The following is a 23,973-nucleotide window of genomic DNA, read 5'->3' as shown; positions in this document are numbered from 1 at the left end:
CAGGATGAGGCTGTTGGATTGCGCCCTTCCACAAGGGATAAAATAGCCCTTCATTGAGGAAGCCTCTGGGGCTCACCACAGCCATTCCCCAGCTCAAACTTTCAAAAAGATAAAGCCTTTGCCTTGAAAGATTGCCTGAATCTCCCTTTTCTACTTAGCAATAAAGATAAGACAGTCAAAATGAAGGCAGCCACTGCTTTCTGCCTGCACAAAAGCAAAATGCTCAGCACAAAGCATCTCAAGTCAGCTGCTGACTTTGTTCCTCTAGCTCAAACCTCTGCTGTGATCCCATTTCACTAAAATACAAAGTGACCCTGAAGCCAGCCACACTTAGGTAACCATAGAGTCATGACACACAGTCATTTAACAGTGAAAAGCCCTCAGTTGTCCAATAAAATAATAAGAAAAGGGAAAAAAAACCAGCCCATGAATAAAACAATCCACCAAACAAAGCAGGGAGTAACCCCATGTTTCACGTCCAAATTCTAAATCAGGATTCTCACTTAGCGCAAAACCTAAGGAAAAGAAAAGCATAATAATATGTATGATCAATAATTAACCTACTTGATTTTAAGTACATGAAATAAAGATTTATTTAATACCCAGCACTTAATAAAAATTTGGATGATCCTAACTAGAACTAGGCATTAAGGCTTAATGACTTAAAATATTCCAGACTTATAGCCTATATAAATACAGGGCTCATACAAGCTTCACAGCTTTTGAAGGCTGCAGTGTAATTTGGATTGCTGTGACGGTGTTAGAATGTCTTTAAGTTTACTCATCACATTCATTTGCCCTGTTCAAGCAGTTACTAGCTTGGCTACCAAGGCAGACACACTGAAACCCATCCTGGGGAAGTTCTGGAAGGGGCACTTCCACCACATTCTGCCATACTGAAGGCAAGTTTGACCATGGACAGCAGCTACATATATGAAAAGCAGGTACTTTTTTTTGAGGTTAATAGCTCTCAGTACCAGCAGGATCAAATCCATGCTGACACTTCAGGAAAAGGGTAGTGGAATTAGGTATTCTTAGAAAAGATGATCATATAGCAAGTATTATATTCAACGCTTGGGAAGGGATATGCATGAGACAACACAGTGAATGGGCTTCCAGCAAAAAAAAAAAAAAGCAGACATCAAAGTGATACCTCTGGAAGGGAGGCGAGTCAGAGGGGTGCTCTTTCAGGCTTTTGCTGTAAAATAACAGGGTGCTATTATGCTCAGTGCCAATAAATGCAATGGCTCTTCTTTAAGTTGATAGTATTGATGTAACTCTAAATAGTCTGAAATATGCATGTCATACTGGATGCATGGCAATATTTTCCTTTGGAGCACACCATGTGAAGGAGGAAGGCATTTTCACTGGACTCATTTAACCACAAAGAAATAGAATAAGAAGTGCCATCTATTCACTTCCTTCTAGGACACCACTTCTGTGGGGATGAACAGCCCTAAACATGAGAAATTATGTCTGTCGACTTAAGCAGCAAACAAACTTTGGTGATGGTAAGCATGGCCCTAAAAAGAATTGTTGCCTAAAAAGACAAACCCTCTTATATCAAATCGGGTTTACATTTCATTGGACAAAACCTGCAAGTCAATAACTTGTAATATTAAATTTCTAATGAGCATTCTGACATCTGGGTACTGTGATCTTGGAAAGGGTTAACTGGTGAGATTCTTTTGCTTTGGCAATTACACTGCTGCATATGAAGAGCTGAGGCTCAGACATTACAGAGCCATGGGGACCTCACAGTACCAAGATGGCAACTTGCTTCTGTAGCATCAAAGACCTTCGCTGTAACAAGCACTGAACAAAGGAAGAAGGGGAAAACAGCCCCTGCCTAGTGGAGTTTACAGGCAGGAGAGCAAAAGGAAAGATGAGAGCTACTTTTATCCCTCAAGCCGTTTCATGTCCTTCATTGGATGCTATCAGGAATAAAAAAAAAAAAATAGCCTTTATAGGTGATTAGAAGTGATTCAACACATGTGTACCCCAGACAACTATCCATCCCACTACCTGCGTTTGCTGTGTAGCGGGAAAGGGTGAAAGATTGTATCAGAGCTCAAGTATCAGTGTGATTAATTAAGATTTGTTGAAATGAAACAGTTTGACTGACCCACTTTTAGATTTCAGGGAAGTTTATCTCATGTAAAGAACCAATTTGAGTCTATGATGACTTGTTTTAGAGCATAAGCATGCCTGCCAACTCACCTTACCATGGACAAATTTATAGAAGATAATGCATAGTACAATGCTAGTATTCGCCAACTATATTTGGCCTCCATTGATTTCAGCAGTGATCAAAGGAAGTCCTATTTCTTAATGACCAATAGTGACATTAATTTCAGTATAAACTCTTCCTTATCAAGTGCACAGGCAGATGTCTGTATTTGTCCTAAACAGAGTCAGGGATTCACTTTGCAGTTGGAGGTTTAAAACCTCCTCTAGAGCAGTCTGAGTGGTCTGTTGACTATAGAGAAAGCCCAGAGCCACTAAGCCTCATTTAAGGACCCAATGTCAGGTGGAGCCTGCCTCAGAGCCCACTTATGTGAGCCAGTTCCAGCTTCTCTGAATAAAATCTGAGCTGCTCAGCTCTGTATCCAGCACTGGTGACAGCAAAAAAGAAACCACCATTGAACTGAAATACTAAGAGCCAGTGCTTTGCAGGAGACTCTCACTTTCTTAAATAATCACCTTTGGGAATCACTGTTTAATAATAGTGAGCAATCGCTGCACACAAAAGATACTGAGAGCCCATTTAAAAAAATGTCACACCTAAAAACTCAGCTTCTAGACATTTTTTCCTGTGTAGTAGCATTAGCTTACAAAACTTAGTGGGATCACTAATGTAAGCAGTTAGAAATGACCCAAAACATAAACACTCAATTTAGCCTGAAGAAAGACACAGTGTGTTTTATGAAAGCACATCACTGGACCATAAAATATCAGTTGTGATGCTACACCGAGGGCAGGGCGAGAAAGGTACACGTGAATCTTTCTCTACTTACCTGAACATTGTATGACTAGCTTCCCCCTTTGAACCTAACCTTTATTCCTTTAACACACTGAGAGGAGTAAATTATACCTCTTGCCCTCCTTTGAAACTACGGGAAAATTCAGTGTGATGGGGAACTGACAGAAAAAGCTTTTAGTCGAGTTCAGCTAACAAGATGTATTTTTGTCCCAGTCTCTCCTAGCAAAGCCATTGAAATTCAGGTCACAGGATTGTTTTAAATCGTATTGTGCCTGTTAGTTCTGGTGTTTAAACAAATTCTTCACTATCTTGATGTACCTCAGTGAATGTCAGCAATTTTACCAGCAAAGATTTAGCAGAGGAAAAGCAAGCTTACGGTCCTTAATGTATGATTTATTTCACTAGGTTCTGAGGATGTTACACCTCATGTACGATTCTGAACATTAATACTAATTACAGCAGTGACTCTAGTTATTTAGTGGATTATCTCAACATAACGAGGCAGTCTTTCTATGATTTACCTTATAAGCACCTTACTTCATTGCTGTGTTAACTACATTATAAATGCTTCTTACTGTATAGCCATTACTAGTGCCACTAAACTAAATAAACCATCCTGTCATGACTATAATTTTACAGGAAGATAGTAGTAGAAGCAATGTGAGTTTCCCCTCTTAATTTTAGCAAGGACAACATAATGGCAAAATATGTACTTACTTGCCTAACAGTTCTGTATAACTCCTTAGAAATGACTATAAGCATTAAATAGATACAGGATCAGAAAACTAGTTGACTTCTTCAGAATAATCATTCCATAAAAGTAAAGCTGGAGGAGATTAATAGTCTTGATTCATTATAAACCAGTACACTTCAAGTTAGACACCAGGCTTTATTTAACAGCTGATAGGAATACGCTTAAGAACACAAAACCTGGTGCTTCTCCATTTATTGAGAGTTAGGAAAAAAATACGAAGCTGAAAAAGTCCACTGGGTGATCAGCTCCAATCCTCCCTGCTGCAGAAACCTTCCACAAACTAAGGGCCATCAAGAAACAAGACCAATTCTCCTGCCCCGCCCCCCCCCATCCATAAAAAGAAGTTGTTCTACAGTTTCACTGCATTAAACCATGCAGTGTTTAAACTTCACAAATTCCCAGCACTCACAACTAATTTATTTCCATTTACCTTGGGAATTCCCAAATAGAATAGAGGCTGTTTTCACCTTTTCATGGAAAAGCATAAACCCACTTACTAGTCATGAGTTCCTGGAGCACCTCTTCTTGCACCACAGGCCAGTGCCCTCTCCTTTTCCTAAGTTTGCCAGCTCTTAAAATGTTGCTGCAGGAGGCTGGGTTTGTTTGTGATTGTGCTTGTTCTCCATTAGCCTGAACAGAATACTCAGATCAGCTGTGCTGTCTCTCATGGGATTAGTAGCACAGGAGTTTTCTTTTAGCATTAAAAAAGAGGGGACTCTAGCTGATGCTAAAAATAAATCGGTCAAAAATTAAAATGGATCTCTTTCCCATCAGAACGATTCACAGAAAGAGAATAGTTGCACTGACATTTTGGGGGAGGTTTCTCAGCCCAGGATAGAATTTATGGTCAAATTAGGAAGGAACAAGTCACCCACTTGCGAATAGCCCTGTTACTATGGGCATTTGCTTGACACGAGTGGCTTGGAAGCCTGGAAGGCGCAAGGGTGGAAATCGTCCTGTCCATATGCTGGCAGAGGGCTTTATACATTGAGCTGTTTAGAGAGATCATACGCTTTTTCCATTAAAATATTCCTAAATGTCTGAGTTTTATTAACATACGGAATTAAAACTATTTTCTAACCCATCACATGCTTGTGAAGTGGAATTCCTCTTTTCCAAACAAGCCTTGGAAATGTGATTTCTAGCCCTTTGTTTCATGAGATTATTTGTTTGAAGAGGCCAGCTCCAATCTTTTTCATGGTCACTGATACAGAGGATGTTTTAAGTTGCTTTATCCTTGTCGGACAACACTGCAGATATGAATTCTAGCACATTCACTCCATAGACAGGCTTACACCTCTTCGATTCGATAGAGTGACATTGCTGTAATGTTCTTTTCCCCTTCCTTTTTTACAGTGTTTTATCGGTTTCAGTAGGAACTTGCATCTGAATCTTGTATTGTGGCTTCAATCTGTTGGACTGGAAATGAAGATGAAATGCAGTTTTGTATACACAAATGCTCTGTTACGCTGATAAGAAATGATGTGCACAGAATACAGACTAATACACTAGTATTGTATATGCAGTCTCTCTGGTAAAGGAGATGGATAGTTATTCAACAGTCAGTTGAGTAACAATAAATCATCTGTAAACATCGCCCTAAATAAAGTGGGGACTCCTTTGTCCTAATGACCCTGATAGAAAGAACTGGATACAAAGCTCAAGGAGAATTTTGACAATAATATGACTCCCGGGAGCCTTCAGTGAGAGTCACCCACTCTGTGCGTCCAGCAAGGGGCAAGGGGCAAGGCTGTTGGGACTAAGAAATCAAACAGTCCCTTGTTTAGATCTCTTCCAGGAATGATGTAATAGGCATGTATCTTAATTAGCATCTCTTCACTCTTCATCATCTGCCTGGTGTCAGAAAGTCACTTTGAGAGAGTAATGCTAACTAGAATAGTGGCCAAATTGGCCTTAGCTATGGTTCTCATACCAAGGGTTCCCATGACGGCAGATTAGTGTCGTCTTTATTTCACAGACTGTTTCCATTCTGCTGCAGTGACCACACGTCAGAAAGCTGGAGGATAGAAATAAGCTTCTAACAGCAGCAGCATCACAGTGCTGGGAACGCAAAATAAGGAGAATTGGAACAAATTATTTTACAAAGATTTTGTATTTCACAGAATAATGCTAACAACATATTTTCATTAGACAGTGGTCTGAAGAAGAGCAACTTTATTAGCTGTGCTCTGCCTCCTCTTGAAGCAGGCACATCAGGATTCATGCTGTCTTAAATGGATGCTAAACTGATACCTGTGCCAGGCCGAGGAGGTTTGATGACAGGATAGACTAAGCTTTTTGTATCTCAGAAGGTGAATGTTTCAAAGTGAAACACTAGCTTGCTGTGAGTGTAACCGTGTTGGCAGGCTGCCTTCTGAAGGCATCATGGAGGAAGGGAGAATTTTCCTGAATCGTTGCCTCCAAACCACACTCTTAAATGTGCACTCAGCAGTCACTCATAGCATCTCGCAGATCAGATGTGTGTTGGCCCAAACTGTAATGTCAAAAATGTGAAGAGCAGGCATTTGCTTCTGCTCCAGCTGTGGATCAGGATAAGAATTCCCTTGAACTTGAGAGCAAAAGTGCATTTGGGCACTTCTCTTTGGCTATTACCCTTTCTCACTGCAACAGTAAGAACTGTAAAAGCCACTTCTTAAAAGTGCCCTGTGGCTTACGAGCGAGAGGTTTTGTGTATCGGACAACGGGAACCCGAGCCCTCCTGTCGGAGCTGGTTTTGATTCAGTTGGGCAGTTCTGTAATGTTATCTAGTCCCTTAAGAGTTGTATTCTGTGTTGTGGGTAAATGCTGCTTATAAGTGCATTAATTAGACTTGGAAGCTTATAAATATTGGTGCTTCTGTTAACCCCAAATACAAAAGCTCCCGCTCTGGGATAAGTGTCTGTGTAAGGGATTAAGCCGGGACAGGTTATTATACATATGTATTTAATTCTTAATATTCCAAGCTATTTTATTCCAGTGGTTTCCTGTTATTAATTTATGTTTAGCCCCAGTATGACTACTGCTACGCAGAGGTCTCAATTTCTCTGTTATTCATATGAAGTGCAAGCATTCCAGATGTTTCCATTCCTGAGTTTTTTCAATATGCAGATCTAAACATACATAGTGTTCGGGCTTGCTTAGGTCAGCGGCAGCAGGGGCTGGGGAGGGAGAGAGACTTTGTTTGCCTGCTCACAGAGCAGGGCTGCCACAGGTTGCATGCAGCTTGGGCAGCTATTTCCATTCTGCATGGTGGGTGCCTGGAGAGCAGCACTGCAGTGCTTAACCCAGTTGCAGTTTGTGATCCTGTGAGCTATTTCACTGGCGTCGATCTACATGAGCAGATCCCTTAGTCTCAGCTTATTTATTTCATTTACATCCAAGAGTGAAAATTAACCCGAGTGTGGAAATAACAGTTGCAAATATTAGGTCAAACTATTCCAGCCTATGAATTAAATCAGTGCCCCAAAGGAGGGGTGTCTGTTGTGTTTATCAAGCTGACTAATGCTGTGACTTCAGAAAAAGGCAGATTTCAAACAGGAACAAGAGAATACACAGCAAAACAACAGAGCAGACGGCTTTAAAGTCCCCTAACGCAGAGAGGACGGAAGAGGGAGAGGAGGGAGACAGACACCATCCAGAAGGTATCTGTAGATGTTAGCAAACGCTTCTCCTCCCATTCCCTTCATCAGTCGAGTAGCTGCTCTGGAGATGAAAAGAACAAAAAGGGACCTGAAGGAGCTCAGAGGATGTGGGGGTCATTAAAAAGCACAGTTATACCTGGGAACAAGAGGCCAAATAAAAGCAAACCGTATATGAACATTGGAATAAAAACCAGAGCCTCCTTGTGCCCAGCCCCATCTACTCCTGGAAATAAACTTGTTTCAGCCCATATGAATTGAGTCTTCATATCAAGTGTTAAAATCTAGTAGGTTGACAGAATAGCAGATGACAGCTGTAAAGCTGCCAGTGAAATTAAGAGCTTTTTTGGCAAACTAACAGAGAAACTCAGTCCAAAGGTTTAAGGTTTACGGAGCTGGTTGAATTGCGTTTCATGCTTGACATTCTGCAATACTCATGAACTGGTCGAATGCATCGCTGTGTTATTTTTATCAAGTCAAAGCACTGAGCGAGGATTTTCCATTTCATGCCCCATTCCTACCTTGCTCCACAGACTGCATAATGCGGGCCACCCCCAAATGCCTCTTGGTTTTCCCTTTGGAAAGTCTTCTCAGAAGCTGGCAGCAAAATAATAACGGGCAGATCTTTACTTCTGTAACTTCAGCATGCATCTATTGCAGCTCAGATGCCTTTAGTATAGTTACCTGGGTTCAAACAAGATTCAAATCTGGCCTGAATGATGATTTCTTGGCTATCTTCGCAAGTTTAAGGAAAAATCCTGTAGCACTCAGCCAACATGCCAGGCATCTGTAAAAGGACTCTCAGTTCAATTTGGTGCATCAGGAATTATCCACCCAGTCTTGTCATTTTAATTGTATACATTTTATACATGTTGAGCAAATTTTAACTTAATGGCAAAATGATGTTTTCTCTCTGTTCAGAGCATGTTCTTGAGCAGGGACTGACGTGCACACCTGTAGAACAGCGAGTTCTCTATATAATAAGCTGTATGAGACAGCGTATGCCACTGGAAACTTTTCATTTAGTTTTAGCCTCTTAGGAGAGCAATGCAGAAGTTCTCCAGAAAGGAACTATTGGCCCTCCTTTTCGTGTTTAAGCTGATGGGAGTTTACTGGAAGCAAGATCCGACCTACAGTGACCAAAGACCAAAATTTCAAATTTTGCTTTGATAGGAAGAGTATCATTGTGAAGTAACTCCCTGCAATACAGCAGTGTTTACACTGGTGTAAGGAAGAGCAGAATTTCTATTTTCTTTCTGTGAATTAATATAAACATAGCGTAACTCTTCAATACAGGACCCGTACTGTATTTGTCCCAGCCGGCACAGCGCTACTGTAAGCGGGAACACTGGTGAGCAGGTAATACAGAAATTTTATAATCGTTGTTAGCTATTGCTTGTGGCAATTCTGACCACATGCCAAACATCAAAAAGCAACAGAAACGTGTCTAACCTTTTCACTCCCATCATCCTGGTGCTGAGTTTTCTAACTCGGAAGTGATATATGTTATCACAAGACAACACAATTGCAGACAAATTAGTGGCAGTATTTTGCTAATTGTACTCCTAGTAATGTAAGAGTGCGAGCAAAAACTCTGTGAAGGCTTTATTCCACCTGCTGAATGTGATGTGCTTAGTGAACCACAGCAGTTCCACTGAAGTCAATGGAATTTTAGTACCATAAAACAAAAAAAAGGCTTTTTTTTTTTTAGTTTATTTTTTTTTTAAATCCATAGTACAGTATATTTTAGTCATGGAAAGAAGGAAGGAAAATGAGGGGTTTTTTTCACGTTAAATAGAAAGCACTTGCTGTATGCACGGGGAAAGAATAAAGGGCCAAATCACACTGAATTGCACACAACAAAATCTGAGAATGAATCAGCATAAATGCTCCAGCTCTATTCCTAACACATTACCCAAGATATGCATTCACTACGGGGACATTTTGCTGACTGGCTCACAACCTCATGCTTTTCTTAGTTTCAGGATATTTCTCCTATGTTCTATTAGACTTTTTTTTTTATTCTTTTCCAGTCTCATCACCTTTGCTATTGTGGCACTCCTAGTATTATTTGAGATATTTGGGACCTGTTGCAGTTTAGCTGGTTGAATATTTCAAAATTTCAACCTTGCAGACTTACACTGTACATTTTCTTGGATGATGAAAGTCGGACAGCATATTTTGGTTAAAGGAGGAAGGCTGTTCCATTTTAGTGGTATCAGTAATGACTTTTGGAACTGCTGTTTAGCAATAATGCAGTCACATTTGGGCTTGGTTTTTTTGTAATACTCCATGTGGTTTATTAATGAAACTTACTCGGTAACTTTTATTCTTCTCAAAAAAATGATAACACACAGATGTACAAACCCACATTCATGTGTTGTTTTATTGGTGCGTTACAACATTACATTTCCTTCACACTGAGAAAGCATGAGATTAAAATACATTGATCCACAAAAATGCCTTCCCTACATTGACTTTCCACTGGTAATTACAGCGCCTACAGATCCCTCCACAAGTTTCACTTCATTAAGTCTTTCATAATTTTAATTACATTTTAATCAAAGCTTTTACATTGTCTATTTTGTGACTTTCAATTTAATTATTCCCATTAAAGTATGTTATTCTTTACTGCTTTGCAAAGTTCACCAATTACTCTTGCAATGTAAGTATTTATGCTGCATTACACTTCATATTCCAACCTTTTAACAGCCACTACTCATTTGCGGGCTGCATAAGCTTTCCCCATCCCAGAGAAGATAGCTTGTTTGTATCAAAAGCCATTAAAATACCGGCAATGTGTACAGCATAATTAGGAGGCCCCACTCATTTTTGAGAATAAGCCAGATCTATATAAAAACATGCAAAATGCTCTATGCATCAGTATTAAACTTCTAATTTTGATTTAAGATTTTTTTAACATTTGCATATAACCTGGAAGACTAGGGTTCCTGCTGAAAGAAAAAGCTAATGGCTAAGCCCTATACAGCGTAAAGACATGACACCCTTACCCTAGGGCTTTCATTAATCCTCCCATATGAAGTAATAGAAAATGATATCCCTGTTACAGAATTCTGTAGGATGGTTTAAAAACTTTATAGAAAGATTAAACCTCCACTAAACTGTGTGGATGTCTAGAATAAGACCTCAGTTACACTAGAGAAGTGTTCTGTCAAATCTAGTGCAAACGCAATACCAGAATAATTTTGCTTTGCTGATGCTAATTTTGTGAACTGGCATATCTACACCAGCAAAAACACAGGTATGTTTGGGTAACCGTCTCTATTCTAGAGCTCAGAATAACGGAACTGTCAGTAAAAAATCCTACCTCTAACTGACGCGGTCAAACTGGTATCAGTTTTCTGAGTAGATCAGGCCTAATTTCTACAGAACTGTCCTGGGTTCATGCCTATTACATTCTGTTTCTTAATGTCACTTCCTATTTAAAATTCCAAATACCATATAAGTTTATATATAGTATGGTTGCATCCTCTTGTACACAATTATTACATTTATTTTTAAAGGGATTCTAATTTACTTGCTTTCTATAAAAATTCAAGTGTTGCCAATCAGGAAGTAGCTCTTCTCAAAAAAATCTACAAAGCTTACCTTTGAGAAAAGTAAATGATGAGCCTTACATAAAGACATTGAGCTGTTTGAATCACAAAATGCCTACAAGGCCAATACATATTCCAACAGGAACACATAAATTATAATAATGGCAGCAGTCTCCTCCAGTCTAAAGCACCGTAATTATGGTCGTTGATCAACGCTATCTTGATCGCTTTAACCAGCAGCTCTGGCTAAGAAATGTTCAACTGCCAAGATGTGGTCTGGAACATTAGCCTGCATTTTCACAGGATATCTAAGAAAAAAAATTCTGGAATCTGACATTCTGCCATCCCAAGGTACATCATTTCACAGGAATGTGATGTATACTGCATAGTGCATACAAAACAAAACAGGATCCTACCAATAATAAATTAATTAAAGTCATACACTTCGTAATCTTCTCCATACCAACAGTGTTTTGATCCAGGTGAGTTTCAATTCAGCTACCAAGCCAACCTTCGCGAACACCATGCTCAAGATGATGAGCTGAAAATGTGGAACGGATCTAGTGGAAAACCGTCTCCAGCATTCCTCTGGATATGTTACAGTACTGGAGACCACCACAAGCATTCATGGTTGTGCGCCCAAAGTCACAAATGAAAATCTTTGCGTTTCTTCAGATCACCAATGCTGCAGTGAGTCACTACACAAGAATGAACATGGCACACCGAGATTCACAGAAAACATTGTGTTTTTTTATCCTCACAGTTTTAGGATTTTTTAAAATCTGTTTTAAAGACTTCAGCTTGTTGAACGTCATGGCTGTTCTTTCATTCTGTTTTGACAGTAATTACTGCAAGAGCTCTCAAAAATTGCTAATGATGTAATACCAAGTCTCTAATCCATCCTATGAACATATATGTTATTGCAAGCTGATAATTTTAACTGTGTGGAATTTCTTGAATGTCAGCATCATCCTGTGGAACTACTAATGCACGAGGCTTGGCTCTTACAAACACTTAACCGTTCAGACCTTTCGGTTGCTTGATCATTAGTAGCTCAGAATGATCTTGTCGAAACTTGACAATTAATACAAAGTTCTACCAGCATGTGGAGATTTTTATGTTAGAAGGCAACAAGATAAACATAAGGATGATGCCCAACTTATCAAATTATATAATGAAATGCCTGCCCACAACAGATGCTGAACATGTGATGGAAAGTGCTGTGTGTACTCATCACCCATCAAAATCAATGAGTGCTGAAGATAACCAGAACTTCCTGGGAGACACTCAGTACTTCAGAAAATCTGTTTCCATATCTACTATATCCTCAACCACATCTTCTTTAAATTACTCTCTTAACCGTTCTCCACATGGGATGGTTTTAATTAATTTTCTTTCCCCCTCCCTCAAGTAGTCTATATGTTTGCAGTAGACTGAAAACAGATAATTCAGTTAAGTCAATATGAACTGAAAATTTAACTTTAAAAGTATGATGATATTATGGCATTAAAAATAAAATATTTCATTTTTATTTATAAAAAGTAAAGAAACAAAAGAAAAAACACATACGGTAAGAAACACTGTGTTAAGAGACCAGTTTGGAGGAAATGTGAGAAGGCTAAAAGTTCATTCTGCACATTTCTTAAAGTCATACAGGACCTTCAGTTATTCCCTCTAGAGGCAGGCCAGTAGCATTATCTGCCGTAGGTCTCTCTTCTTTCTTCACAGAGTTCTGATCTAGCAGGCTGACGTAAGATTTATGACAAGCTGTATTACCCAAAGGAGGGTAGTGTTGTCTGTAGCAAATATAAGCAAAAATGAGGCCAATGATCCCTCCAACGAAAGCATCTAGATAAGAAAAGCAACAAAACCAGAAGTGTGTTACCACGGAAAGGACAGCCAGTAGTGACAACTGTAAGTAAAAGACCTTTGGTTGACCTGGAAGTATTTAATCGAGAAAATGTGAACCTCAAATTTTCATAAAGAATTTGGAGCTGAACACCACAATCACCCAGAATACATAAAATCAGTATTCTTTGAGGGACATCTCCAAAAATGTAGATGGTTGGCTATGTTTCAAGGGATGAACGAGGGAAATAGAATGGTTTCCATGGGGTGTTAAACATTCATGATGTTCCAGCTCACCGCTGACCAGCCTTTAAGGGTAGGGAACCCACGTCGTCTTTCAGTTTGCCATGATTTACAATGACCATCACCAGGTTTTTTATTTATGAACAATACAGTTGAACTATGCTGTTTACAGCATCCAGAGCTCTCCCACTGACAGGTACACCTCGAACTACTGCACTGACTACAGTACAGTGGCCTAAGTACCCCCAGGAAAGATGGCAGCTAAAATGCCAGGTGTACTTTTCACTGGTTTGTATTCCAGAAGGCATTCTCCAATGCAGACAGGGAGCAGGTAGGATGTAGGATGGAAAACTGTCTTCCTTCAGGAAGTGGGCCACTGTAGCTACAACAATTTGTTTCACTTGCAGCTCCTGAAAGGCCCCTGAGAAAGACAGCTGTCAAGAACAATTTCAAGCTGGGTGAATTCTTCCTAAAAGCACCTGAAAGGTCAAAGACTAAGCATGCCTGTTAACTGATATAACATCTTTTGAATATCTTTCTTTGATGCTATTTACTATCCCATACTCCTACCAGAAAATAAAATAAGATAAAATAAAATAAGGCCATTGAATGAGATATTTGCAGCTCTCACCCACTAGCATTTTTAACTTTTCTATGGGAATTGCATAGCACCTGAAGGGTAAGAGGATTTGTTCTGTTGTCAGGTTCTCCTTGCTTCTTGCTAATATACTCGCCTGATCTCGTGTTTCATTTCCAAGCAACCAGGCCAAAACTTCACTGAAAATACACACTGACTTTGAAACCCTCAGATTTGAACACAAACAATAACGAAAGTGAGGCAAAAGGCACTGACTAGAAAATGACTTGACACCATGTTTTATTTTAACAAGGCTCTACTAAGCACCTTATCATCTGTGTATACCTGTGTTTCTGTATTTTACTTTCAGTTACAAAGAAACCACAGTGTAATAAGAATAGTGAGTCGCTAAGTTTAATGACAAAGAAGGGTTAATCAATACAAATTATTTTTGGCTAAAATAGTTAAATACTGAATAAATGCCCTAGTTTGTCAGTCTAGTATATATTGGGACAAAGGTAATGTTGTTCAATTTTCAGTGGGTAATAAATGGCTTGTAATCATCGGAGGAGCGAGATTCTGAAGAGCATTTTAAAAGTAGTAGATAGGGCAAGAAAACCTGAAATATTGGATAAATTTAAGGAATGTGATTATAAGTCGCAGTTGTCTGTTGAGGAAGAGGACTAGACTGAATGACCTAAGAGATCCCTTCTAATCCTATGTTCTCTTCCTATACGCAAAAGGACACAACAAATCTATCACAAACAAATGTAATAGAAACTCAAGTAAGATTTTAAAAGGTGATTGTGTGTACACAGTATTTGCAAGCAGACAGAAGCTTATCCTACTCACACTGGTAGCCGACTGATTTTGTACCGTTCGGACTGTCCCTGTCAAACTGTCATGATACAAAAGGTACCAAGGGCAAGAATTTTCACTATAGTATACTACAGTATCAATCAACTTGTAAAATATTTAGTTATTGTGACAAGATTCATTTTCTATAAACCTGTGTTGGTTACAATTCTCAGATTACCCTCCTTTAACTGTGGTTGATTGAATCCTGTTCCAGCTGCTTTTTTATTTGGCTTAACAATGAGGTCAAGCCTATGATTACTATTTTTAATTATGGAGAAACACCAGATTTCTGCTAGCCCTCTGTAAGTTCCTCGGTATTTCAAGACCTGCTGAAAACTTGCCTAGATAATTTCTTTCAAAACACTTATATGCAAATTATGCAACTCTGGGCCTCAGTTTGGGCACTACAGTAATACAAATTCACTACATGACTTATGCCAAAGATTTCTAGCTTACTGACCTTGACTGGGGGTACTGAGCAAACACACAGGCAGGTATTTTGACTCCTGTTTTTGAAGACAACAATTCTGTGTTTTGTCTGAGCTCATGGTAGCCACAGCTTCCTTTTTTTTTTTTTTTTCCTTTACCCATAAAGGAAAAAGAATATTCTTTCAGTCTCACTATTTATCTTTACTTTTTTCCATACAAAATTTCCACTTATCTCATGAGTGAATTAGCATTTTCAGAGTTATAAGACTATGCAGAGATCTAGGGACTTAAAAGCAGTCAATACATTCCCCGTTGATAATGAAATATCCTAATATTCACCAATACCAACACTAAGGTCTTGAATAATACATTTTCCAGCCAAGCTGAAGGGGGCTCATAAAGTACTCATAATATTAACATTCTGAGCCCACTCAATGTAGGGATACTCCACTGCATCTTTCACCTACAGTATGCTGTCTTGGACATTATATTGATGGTCCTTGTTCATTCCCCACAGCATAGTTAAGACTATCACAAAGCCACCGTAAGTAATTGAACACAATCAGTTGACTCTGCTGAGCATAAAAAGATGAGGGCTGAGCTTCTGTGCTGTGTATTACAGAGAGCCCCTCCCTTGCGAATGCAGTTCTTTCGGGTAAAAGCATAGGTCACCTACAGGGTAATGCCTGCCAGCCCTGTTCTCAGCTTGGGAAAAGCCGAGTTTTCAGCTCCGTCTCCTTAAACTTCAAAGACCAAAATACGAGCCGCTGTAATGGACACAGTCACAACCCCTTGGGTGTCGTTTTCTTCTATCATATATAAAATGCACCATAATAATCTGCCTCCTAGCTCATGTTTCAGTACATAAATAATTCTTACTCTTGGCAAGAGATAGTACAAACTGCAAACGCGTTCAAAACTTGAGAGTAAACCTGTACACTCCCATTCACATTCATTCACGCTCCTCTCTCTAACAGGGAGTCCAAACCAGCCAAGTGTTACTGTTTTAAACCATCTCATTGAGCATGAGGTTCGTAACACTGCTGTCTGTCCTGCCTGCCAGCCTGGCGAGGCACACACCGCACGTTCAGCAGCTTTGTGCTGGAGGCTCTCTCCAACTCCGTGTGTTGGTAGGCAAAGAAGAGTAATGAGCCCTGTAACAAGACAGGGCCTCTGCAGGAAACCAGGAGACTTCTTAAAGAACATGTCAAGGCTAATGGTTGGTGATTAAGCAGCTGTGGGAGAACAAGATGCTGCACGAACACAAAAAAAAGAGCAAGAAAAAGCATGGATGAGTCTTGCTCTGGTATGCTGACTGCCGTATGAGGTAAGACATGCTCGGTGGGACAGAGATATGCTTTATTTAATTGAAACTATGCAGAGGAACCAACAGACTGATATCTTAGAAAACAGGTAAACAATATGTAACCAGTATGAAGCAGATAATTGAAAGGAGCTCTCAGGACCTGGAGGAGAGTATAATTTGCAAGGCTGGCAGTACCATACAAGCAACACCACATAAAGCCAAGATGACCTACATAACAGTATTAGAAATACCAAGTCTGGTATTTCCGATAGGAACATGGGGATAAATAGGGAAAAAGTAATTACAGGATGCTTTACTTAGAAGGAGACATGAGTGGAGAAAGGCAGGTACAAAGGCGGCGAAAAAGAGGGTCAAGAAATGGTAAAAGAAATAACAGATGGTGGGATTTTCTGACAGTGAAAGCGTAGATGCTGACAGACAGTAGTAAACTGACCTGTGGATGCTGGAGGGCAGCCATGTGGACAACCTGCCAGACTCTCTACCAAGGCCATGTCTGAAAGACTCAGTGTGGGTGGGTAAGGCGTGGTATAATTCTGACTTAATAGAATGAAGTCAGAATTGGAACTCAGTAATGTAAGTGTGTAATTAATAAATAGCATAGCCTTCTGTATCAGTTACATCTCACACTTGAATTTTAAAGGACTCTGAGACAACAGTCTTCCTGGGACAGATGCGCTGGTCTGAAGGGTGTTGCATTCCAGAAGTGCCTACCGTGAGGGAAGAGAGGATGCTGAAGCTATGAAGGTCAGTGCTAGTTAATTCAGCCTCACCAAGAAACCTCCTGAAAGGTATCTGCTCTAGTTACGTTGTATTATAACAATGCCTCATTCACATAAGAACGCTCACATAATATGAAGATCCAAAGTTTCCACTGGAAACAATAAGAAATACAATGAAATACAAAAGAAATACAAATCTAATAAAAAAAAGTAGAAAAAAGGTATTTCTATAGCTCACCTTGCCAGTGATGTTTGTAATCACACATACGTGACAGGGCAATCATCATGGCACAGTAGAGTGGGAGAATTGCTGCACAAAGCCGCCAGCTCTTCCCCCGGCCGTTTTCCGTGAAGCAGTGTAACTTTCCAGCTAAGTAGAAGGTGGTAAAGCCAAGGCCTGAAAATGCAACTGATAAAGAAAAACACAGAATTACAGTATTTTGTCATTAACACTGTATGATAGTATCCCTTAAGATCCTTTAAGATCTGACAGCAAGATCCTTCTACTGCAGAGAAGTCTTGGACTTTCTAAGGTGATATTAGGAGCTAAGGTAAGTTGAGAAGACCCATCTGCAAAAAATTGAGGGAGTTCCATAATTTGAATGGTGATTCCTATGTAACCATATAAATGACGCTGTTATGACTTGGTATTTTAAAGGGATGTAGCAAATTGCCTAGGTAGAGAGTTTTTTTGGTTTGTTTTGGTTTTTTTTTTTTTTTAATAAAGCAATCATGATCTTACAAACTTTAAAAAACCACAGTATTTTGAGGGCTGAATGGGAAAAAGTAGTCTCCCACCAGATCCATGACATAGGTATGTTCTCCACAGCAGCAGTGTTATCTATGTAGCAATGTAAGCAATCAGGCAAGTAAACACTGCAACGCAAATTCCTTCTCATAGATACTCAGCTTTCACATAATCTGACATGTCTGCAAATACTGTGGTATCTCTAGACATTCATCTATCCAATAGCAATTCAATTTTTTTTCCTTTAGCAATTTACCTTTTTCCTCTGGGGGAGACATTGGCTGTGGAAAGAATCCCCGATATTATTTGCACATTAAATTAAACATTTAGGCAAATTTTTAACTTGAGTCACAAAAGCTCTTTCATGCTTAACCTTCAGCACTTCTTTCCTGATTTTAGACCTATTCTAAAAAGTTAAGGTTCAAAGCAGAAAAGGATTCAGTCAGTTTGTCCTGCAACTGAATTACATTTAAATGAGATTTTCAGGTTCCATTAACCTGTTTCCATACAACAGGCTCAACTGGCAGTGACGACAGAACTCGGGCACCAAGTTTCTCTACAGAACTTCTTTCCTCGTGCAGCTGTTCACCTTCCAGAGAGATACTGGATGGATTTCTTTTTAAGTGTGTATTTTTAATTTAAAAAAAAAAAAAATTAAATATTTTTTTTGCTGTGGGAAAATTAGTGCTGCAGCTGAACAGGTAGCTCTGTGAAACACATCTTCTATTTTCTCCACAAATGTCACACTCAATTTTGTTCCTGACTGCAGAGATCAAAATAGAATATAAGCATGTAAAGCACAGATAGCAAAACTATAAATATTTATCCAAACATTTGAAATCCTTTTCGTGTCTACCTTTATACTTTTTATCTTTGTGATATCTAAGCACATGGATAAGAGGTAATAGGTCACACTCATAATATAAAATTCTGTTCTAATTCTGCTATCAGTGAATTTAATGGTAAAATCACCATCAGTGCTGGGTCAGACATGCATCTTTTTTCTAATCTCCTGCTAGGGCTTTTCAAATGTTCTCCTCCTCATCTTCCCAAACGCTAGATGTGACAAAGTAATTACTTTGTGTTCTGCTGATAAATCTACGGGATGGTCACTTTTAGCTGACAGTACAATGGAGGGGTTTCATAAGTTTATACTACACAGCTGTTTGAATGCAATTACTGAAGATTTGCATTTCATCTGCAAACACACAAATAAATCACTTCTTTAGGTTGGATGTGGCGGAGCAAGACAGAATGCTGATTAGTCATCAAACCAGTATATCAAATATATTGTTTCCTAGCAGCTTTTTCAACCAGTGCTGATTCTGTACTTGTCAGAAGACAGTGGGAGGCAAACTTTAAAATATAACAAACAATCCGGAATAAATAAAATATTTCTGGCAGACTGTGTTACCTTCTTGTGTACAGACCTTTGACAGTCATCTAGACTTGCTTTACCTTTCAGACTATCTATTGGACAAGAAGAAATCATTTCTTCTGACATTTCTGTCATGGTATTCTTGAAATAAATGTGTTTTCCTAAAGGTAGCATGTCTTACACAGAAACAGGCTGTGAGATGCATAGTCAGAGCACCAGGCTATAGCCACCATGGGGGAAAAAAAATAAAAAAGTAATAATTAAAAAAAAAAAAATCAATCTATGATCCTGACAACATATCTCAGAAAACTGGAATACCCCCCTCCCTTTTCAAACATCCTCTCCAACTCTTAGTACCCAGTGTAGACTGACACACTTAAACCAAAAATAAACATTTCTTCTTCTTTCCAGTGTAGACTTTCTCTTGTGCCTCTCACGTTTGCTAGATGAGCCCCTGGAACATGACAGAAGACAACACCACTCTCTTTTGTGCTCTTCCTGTTGCACTGGATACTTTTTCTGGCATTGTCTTTCATATCAAGGATCTGCAGCTCTTTATAGGGTTCTTTTTTTTTTTTTTTTTGATGGCTAACAACACATATCCGCATCTGTGTGAGCAGACATAGGATTATCCATTCTGCAGGCCTTTAAACTAGAAACGTGTATAAACTTACCTGAGACCACAAGGACAGGGCTCGTCTGCATCATTCCATCTTCCAGTTGAATAACTGGAGTGAGCAAAACTAAATCTGTCTTGGACATTCAGTATCAAGTGCAATTCTGGAATGAATACTTTCAAATACTTCCTCTCAAAAATCAGTTTTATTTTTATATTTCCATTTTCCATCCCAGGTTATTATTTTTCAGATCTTTAGAAGAAGATGAACTGAAATCTGAAGACAGTATTCCCAGGCAGAACCATCAAGTGCTTTATGGCTTCATTTTCAGGCAATCTACAATGCCTAGCAATTAGAGGGCTTAAAGAAATATTGCCCAAACTACAGTGTAGGTGTTCAGTTCACACAGACTCGTATTCAGGATTACGAGCACTTGCCAGGCAGTTTCACTAGCAATTGTCACCGTGGTGGATAGCAGCAGCAGATTTAGCTAAATGGGCTTTAGAGCAAACCTTGTGATATTTTTAAAAAATTATTTCTGCAGAATTTGTTTTTTTCAGGATGTGCCACATTTCCAGAAGGAGGTGCTCATGAATGAATACGGAAGTTCAGTAGGATCTATACTTGCAGTAGACACAAGGGCAGATTTTGCCTTAGATGGTGGATGCGTTCCTCTAAATTGAAGGTCAGGAAGAAAAGAGACTCACAAACACCCCTCCAGGGGAACTTATGCCTAATGCAAGATGGAAAAGTAATATAATGATGCACTAGCTTGTGGCTATGAAACTAATAGTCTGTGGAGCAGCTTTATATTGCAATATTGCAAGATTGACTTCCCCTACCCTGAAGCGTGCACGTCCAGAAAGAACTGCTTGACCCAATAGTCCCAGTGTGTGCAGAGTCAGCAGCAAAGAACATGGAATTAACAGCTAAATGCCCTGGGATGTGGGACTATACATTATAAAGGTAACTATATATTCCAAGATAACTCGATTACTGTGCACTCCAGGTAGGCAACTTCTTTGCTTGATAGCTATATTTTGAAGATGTTGTCAGTCAATAAAATTAAGAAAAACAATTCACTCTTCAAGAAACCTGGGACTATAGGTGATATTCACACAGAAGAGTTGGTCAATCAGTAGAACGTTGTCCTGGTTTTGGCTGGGATACAGTTAATTTTCTTCCTAGTAGCTGGTATAGTGCTGTGTTTTGGATTTAGTATGACAATAATGTGGATAACACACTGATGTGTGGGGGAAGGTGTCTCCCCTGTAAATTGGCTCTCCAAGGAGAAAAGGTACAAAGTGTAATTACTAATAGTTTCCAAGAGATGGCTCCCGAAGTACAGAGATGACTGCAATGCTGAGTACAAATACCAGATCAGTCTCACGACCAGCCATTTTATCCTATCATAAGCCAGCATTACAAAGTACAGCAAAACGATAACCTTGAGCCAGCTCCCAGCAGTGATAAACAGCACAACAGGGAACGAACACTGCAAGTAAGGGGTACATAACACAACCCTGAGAACAAGCACGACAACTTTGAGAGCACATTAATCAACATTGTGACCAGCGACTACCAAACTAATGTAACAAATGTTTGTAATACCTTTGTTCTAATACGCTCTGGTCAGATTTGTCATTATCTCAACCCATCGAGCCCCATGCTGGGTGCCAAAAAGGACTGTCATGGTTTGGCCCCAGCCAGCGACCGAGCACCACACAGCCGCTCGCTCACTCCCCCGCGGTGGGATGGGGGAGAGAACTGGAAGAATAGAAGTAAGAAAACTCTGAAATGAGTCGAGATAAGAACAGTTTAAGACTTGAAATAAAATTTTTAAAAAATAATAAAAGAATATACAAAGCAAGCAACGAAGTGATGCACGATGCCATTACTCACCACCCACCAACTGATGTCCATCCACTTCCCGAGCAGCGGCCCCCCCAGTCAACTTTCCCCCAGCTTTATATACTGAGCACGACATCATACAGTATGGAATAGCCCTTTGGACAGTTTGGGTCAGCTGTCCTGGCTATGCTCCCTCCCAGGTTCTTGTGCATCTCCAGCCTTCTCAGTTGGTAGAGCTTGAGAAGCTGAAAAGTCCTTGATTTAGTGTAAGCACTACTTAGCAACAACTAAAACATCAGTGTGTTATCAACATTATTCTGATCCTAAATTCAAAACACAGCACTGTACCAGCTACTAGGAAGAAAATTAACTCTATCCTAGCTGAAACCAGGACAAACATATTTGAGCAAATTTTTTTCTGCACCAGCTAGAGTCAATATCTCACTGTATCACAGAGAAAATGCACACACACACATCACATGCCCTAATATATTAAATACTTCCTAACATTGTAATAAAAGTTATCATTCTGCAGAAGACGACAGATTCCAAAGAATCAGCAAAGCAACATTCCTCATCTACACAAATACTCCTGCTAAGTTTGTTTCTTCCTAGATCATAAGAAATTAATAATCTGTTTATATAAAGAAGGCAAGAGCAACATATAATACCAACCAGCCCTCTTTGGAGACACTGGCAAAAATGAAAATAAGAAAATGAGTCTGTTAGTTTAAAACAATGTTAACTTAAGACAGATGTTGATGCAAATTTCAGACCAAAATATTTAATTGATTAAGTGTTGGCAGAGGAGAATGGAATGAATCAAACACACGGTATACAGAAATGAGATATTTTAAACAACTGGTGTAGCTAACTCAAATCAAAGTCCTGACACTGCAAGTTGCTCAACACAGGAAAACCTCTCCCAAGACAAGCCACGTGTTCTGTCAGGGCTTGATAAAACGCTGGAGATTTTGTGAACGTACTGAAAGACAGAAAATATTTGCACTGTAGCAGCTCTGAGAGGTCTCAGCTGAGACAAGGTTACCATTATTCCAAGTGCTGTGCAAACACAGAGAGGACACTGTCCCACAAAGCTTAGCAACTACAGATACAAAGGCAAAGGAGGCAAGGTGAAGAGCAGAAGGGATTCGCTCAGTCAAGGATGAAACCTGGCTCCTGGAGAGCCAAGGTCTGTGCCCTAACTACAGGTTTGTGCCGCCTCACTGTTCTCCCTCTGCCTTCTGAAAGTTCTTATGGAACTGTTCTCTAAATAAGGCAGCCATGGTTTCTTAAGAAGTTAATGGAGATGAAGGGAATTTTGGAATGGAAAGGGAAAATTTAAGTCTTACAGGAATAGGTGCTATAAGCTAACTTAAAGGGGATAAAAGACAAAATGAGAGGAAAACACATTAAGCAATATTCGATTTGTCCCCTTATTGTTTACTTCCATTTCCAGGATCTGCTGATAGCATCAGATAATTGGTTTAGGAGCAACAGGGCTATTTAAACACCAGTAAAAATCCGGGATTTGCAAATCTTTGTACCTTTCTGAACAGAATCTGAAGGGATTTGAGATTCGTAGTGCATGTTATGCATGTTTTGTGTTTCTTTAAAGGAATTGCTGGAATTCACACACATTACGTTTTTGCTGTACTTATATGGTTTTATTTCAAACTATTATCTACAAAGAATCTTTAATAATGCATATGCATTCTCCACATAATATTCATCGTACCTAGATAGTCCCTCATTCATGAATAAGCATTAGTTTGTGAAAAAATAAATCAATTTCCGTTCCTTTTTACACCTGTTCTAGCTGCTTTGCTTTTTCATAATGTAGACCTACTGGTTATGTAGACCTGCCAGTCAAAGGTGTCTAATCGATTTTGCTTGCAACGTGGCTATAAACCATTCAGAGACTGTACTGCAAGTTCTGTCATACAACCCAAGCCAGCAGGGCAGTAGAGAAAGCACGTTGTCTCTCTCTCTGCTCATCAAAATGAATTCCCTATTCCTATTCTCAGAATGAGACTTTTGAATACCAGATATACATGGGATCGACCAAGTTGAAGTCACCACTTTAAGTCAGTCCAGTTCACAAAGCATACTGGGGTTTTTCTCTGCAGATAACACTGCTTATTTTGCTTGCTGAATAGGACTGTTCAAAAGTTCACAAAGTTGGCAGCCAGAAAGGACCAGCTGATCTTTTCGTCTGACCTCCTATATATCACACCGTTAAGTATGATCCAGTTAGCCTCAGAATGTGAGTCTGCATAAAGCATAACTTTCAGAGAAATAATCTGAAGATAGAGGAGGAGAATTATCTCAGATGCAGGAGGACTTGTAACACCAACCACTTGGTCAAGTTCTTACTGACAAAACCACGATCAAATTGTAAACCGCTATCATCATGGGCCATCTTCATCTGAGGACCTGATTCAGT

At 39.4% G+C, this 23,973-nt stretch overlaps 1 protein-coding gene and 1 long non-coding RNA gene across 2 annotated transcripts in view; both read right to left on the bottom strand.

Moving 5' to 3' along the window:
- Positions 1 to 4,304, bottom strand: part of LOC148054874 (uncharacterized) — a 61,298-nt gene extending 56,994 nt beyond the window's left edge. The window contains exon 1 of the long non-coding RNA XR_015706423.1: positions 4,235 to 4,304. This is a non-coding gene — a long non-coding RNA (uncharacterized LOC148054874). The remainder of the gene's footprint in view (positions 1 to 4,234) is intronic.
- A 5,439-nt stretch (positions 4,305 to 9,743) lies between these two features.
- Positions 9,744 to 23,973, bottom strand: part of PLPP4 (phospholipid phosphatase 4) — a 66,710-nt gene continuing 52,480 nt past the window's right edge. Inside the window, exons 6-7 of the mRNA XM_087765217.1 lie at positions 17,172 to 17,342; positions 9,744 to 12,780 (exon numbers count right to left, since the gene is read on the bottom strand). Of these exons, the coding sequence (XP_087621343.1) occupies positions 12,581 to 12,780; positions 17,172 to 17,342 (371 nt within the window). The 3' untranslated portion in view covers positions 9,744 to 12,580. The remainder of the gene's footprint in view (positions 12,781 to 17,171; positions 17,343 to 23,973) is intronic.

This window comes from Nipponia nippon, unplaced genomic scaffold, assembly GCF_047370975.1.
Source record: "Nipponia nippon isolate SJK-2023a ecotype South Korea unplaced genomic scaffold, ASM4737097v1 scaffold_3, whole genome shotgun sequence".
Lineage (NCBI taxonomy): Eukaryota > Metazoa > Chordata > Aves > Pelecaniformes > Threskiornithidae > Nipponia > Nipponia nippon.
Note: the sequence above shows the minus strand (reverse complement) of the source record. Positions and strands in the feature narration are given on the sequence as shown.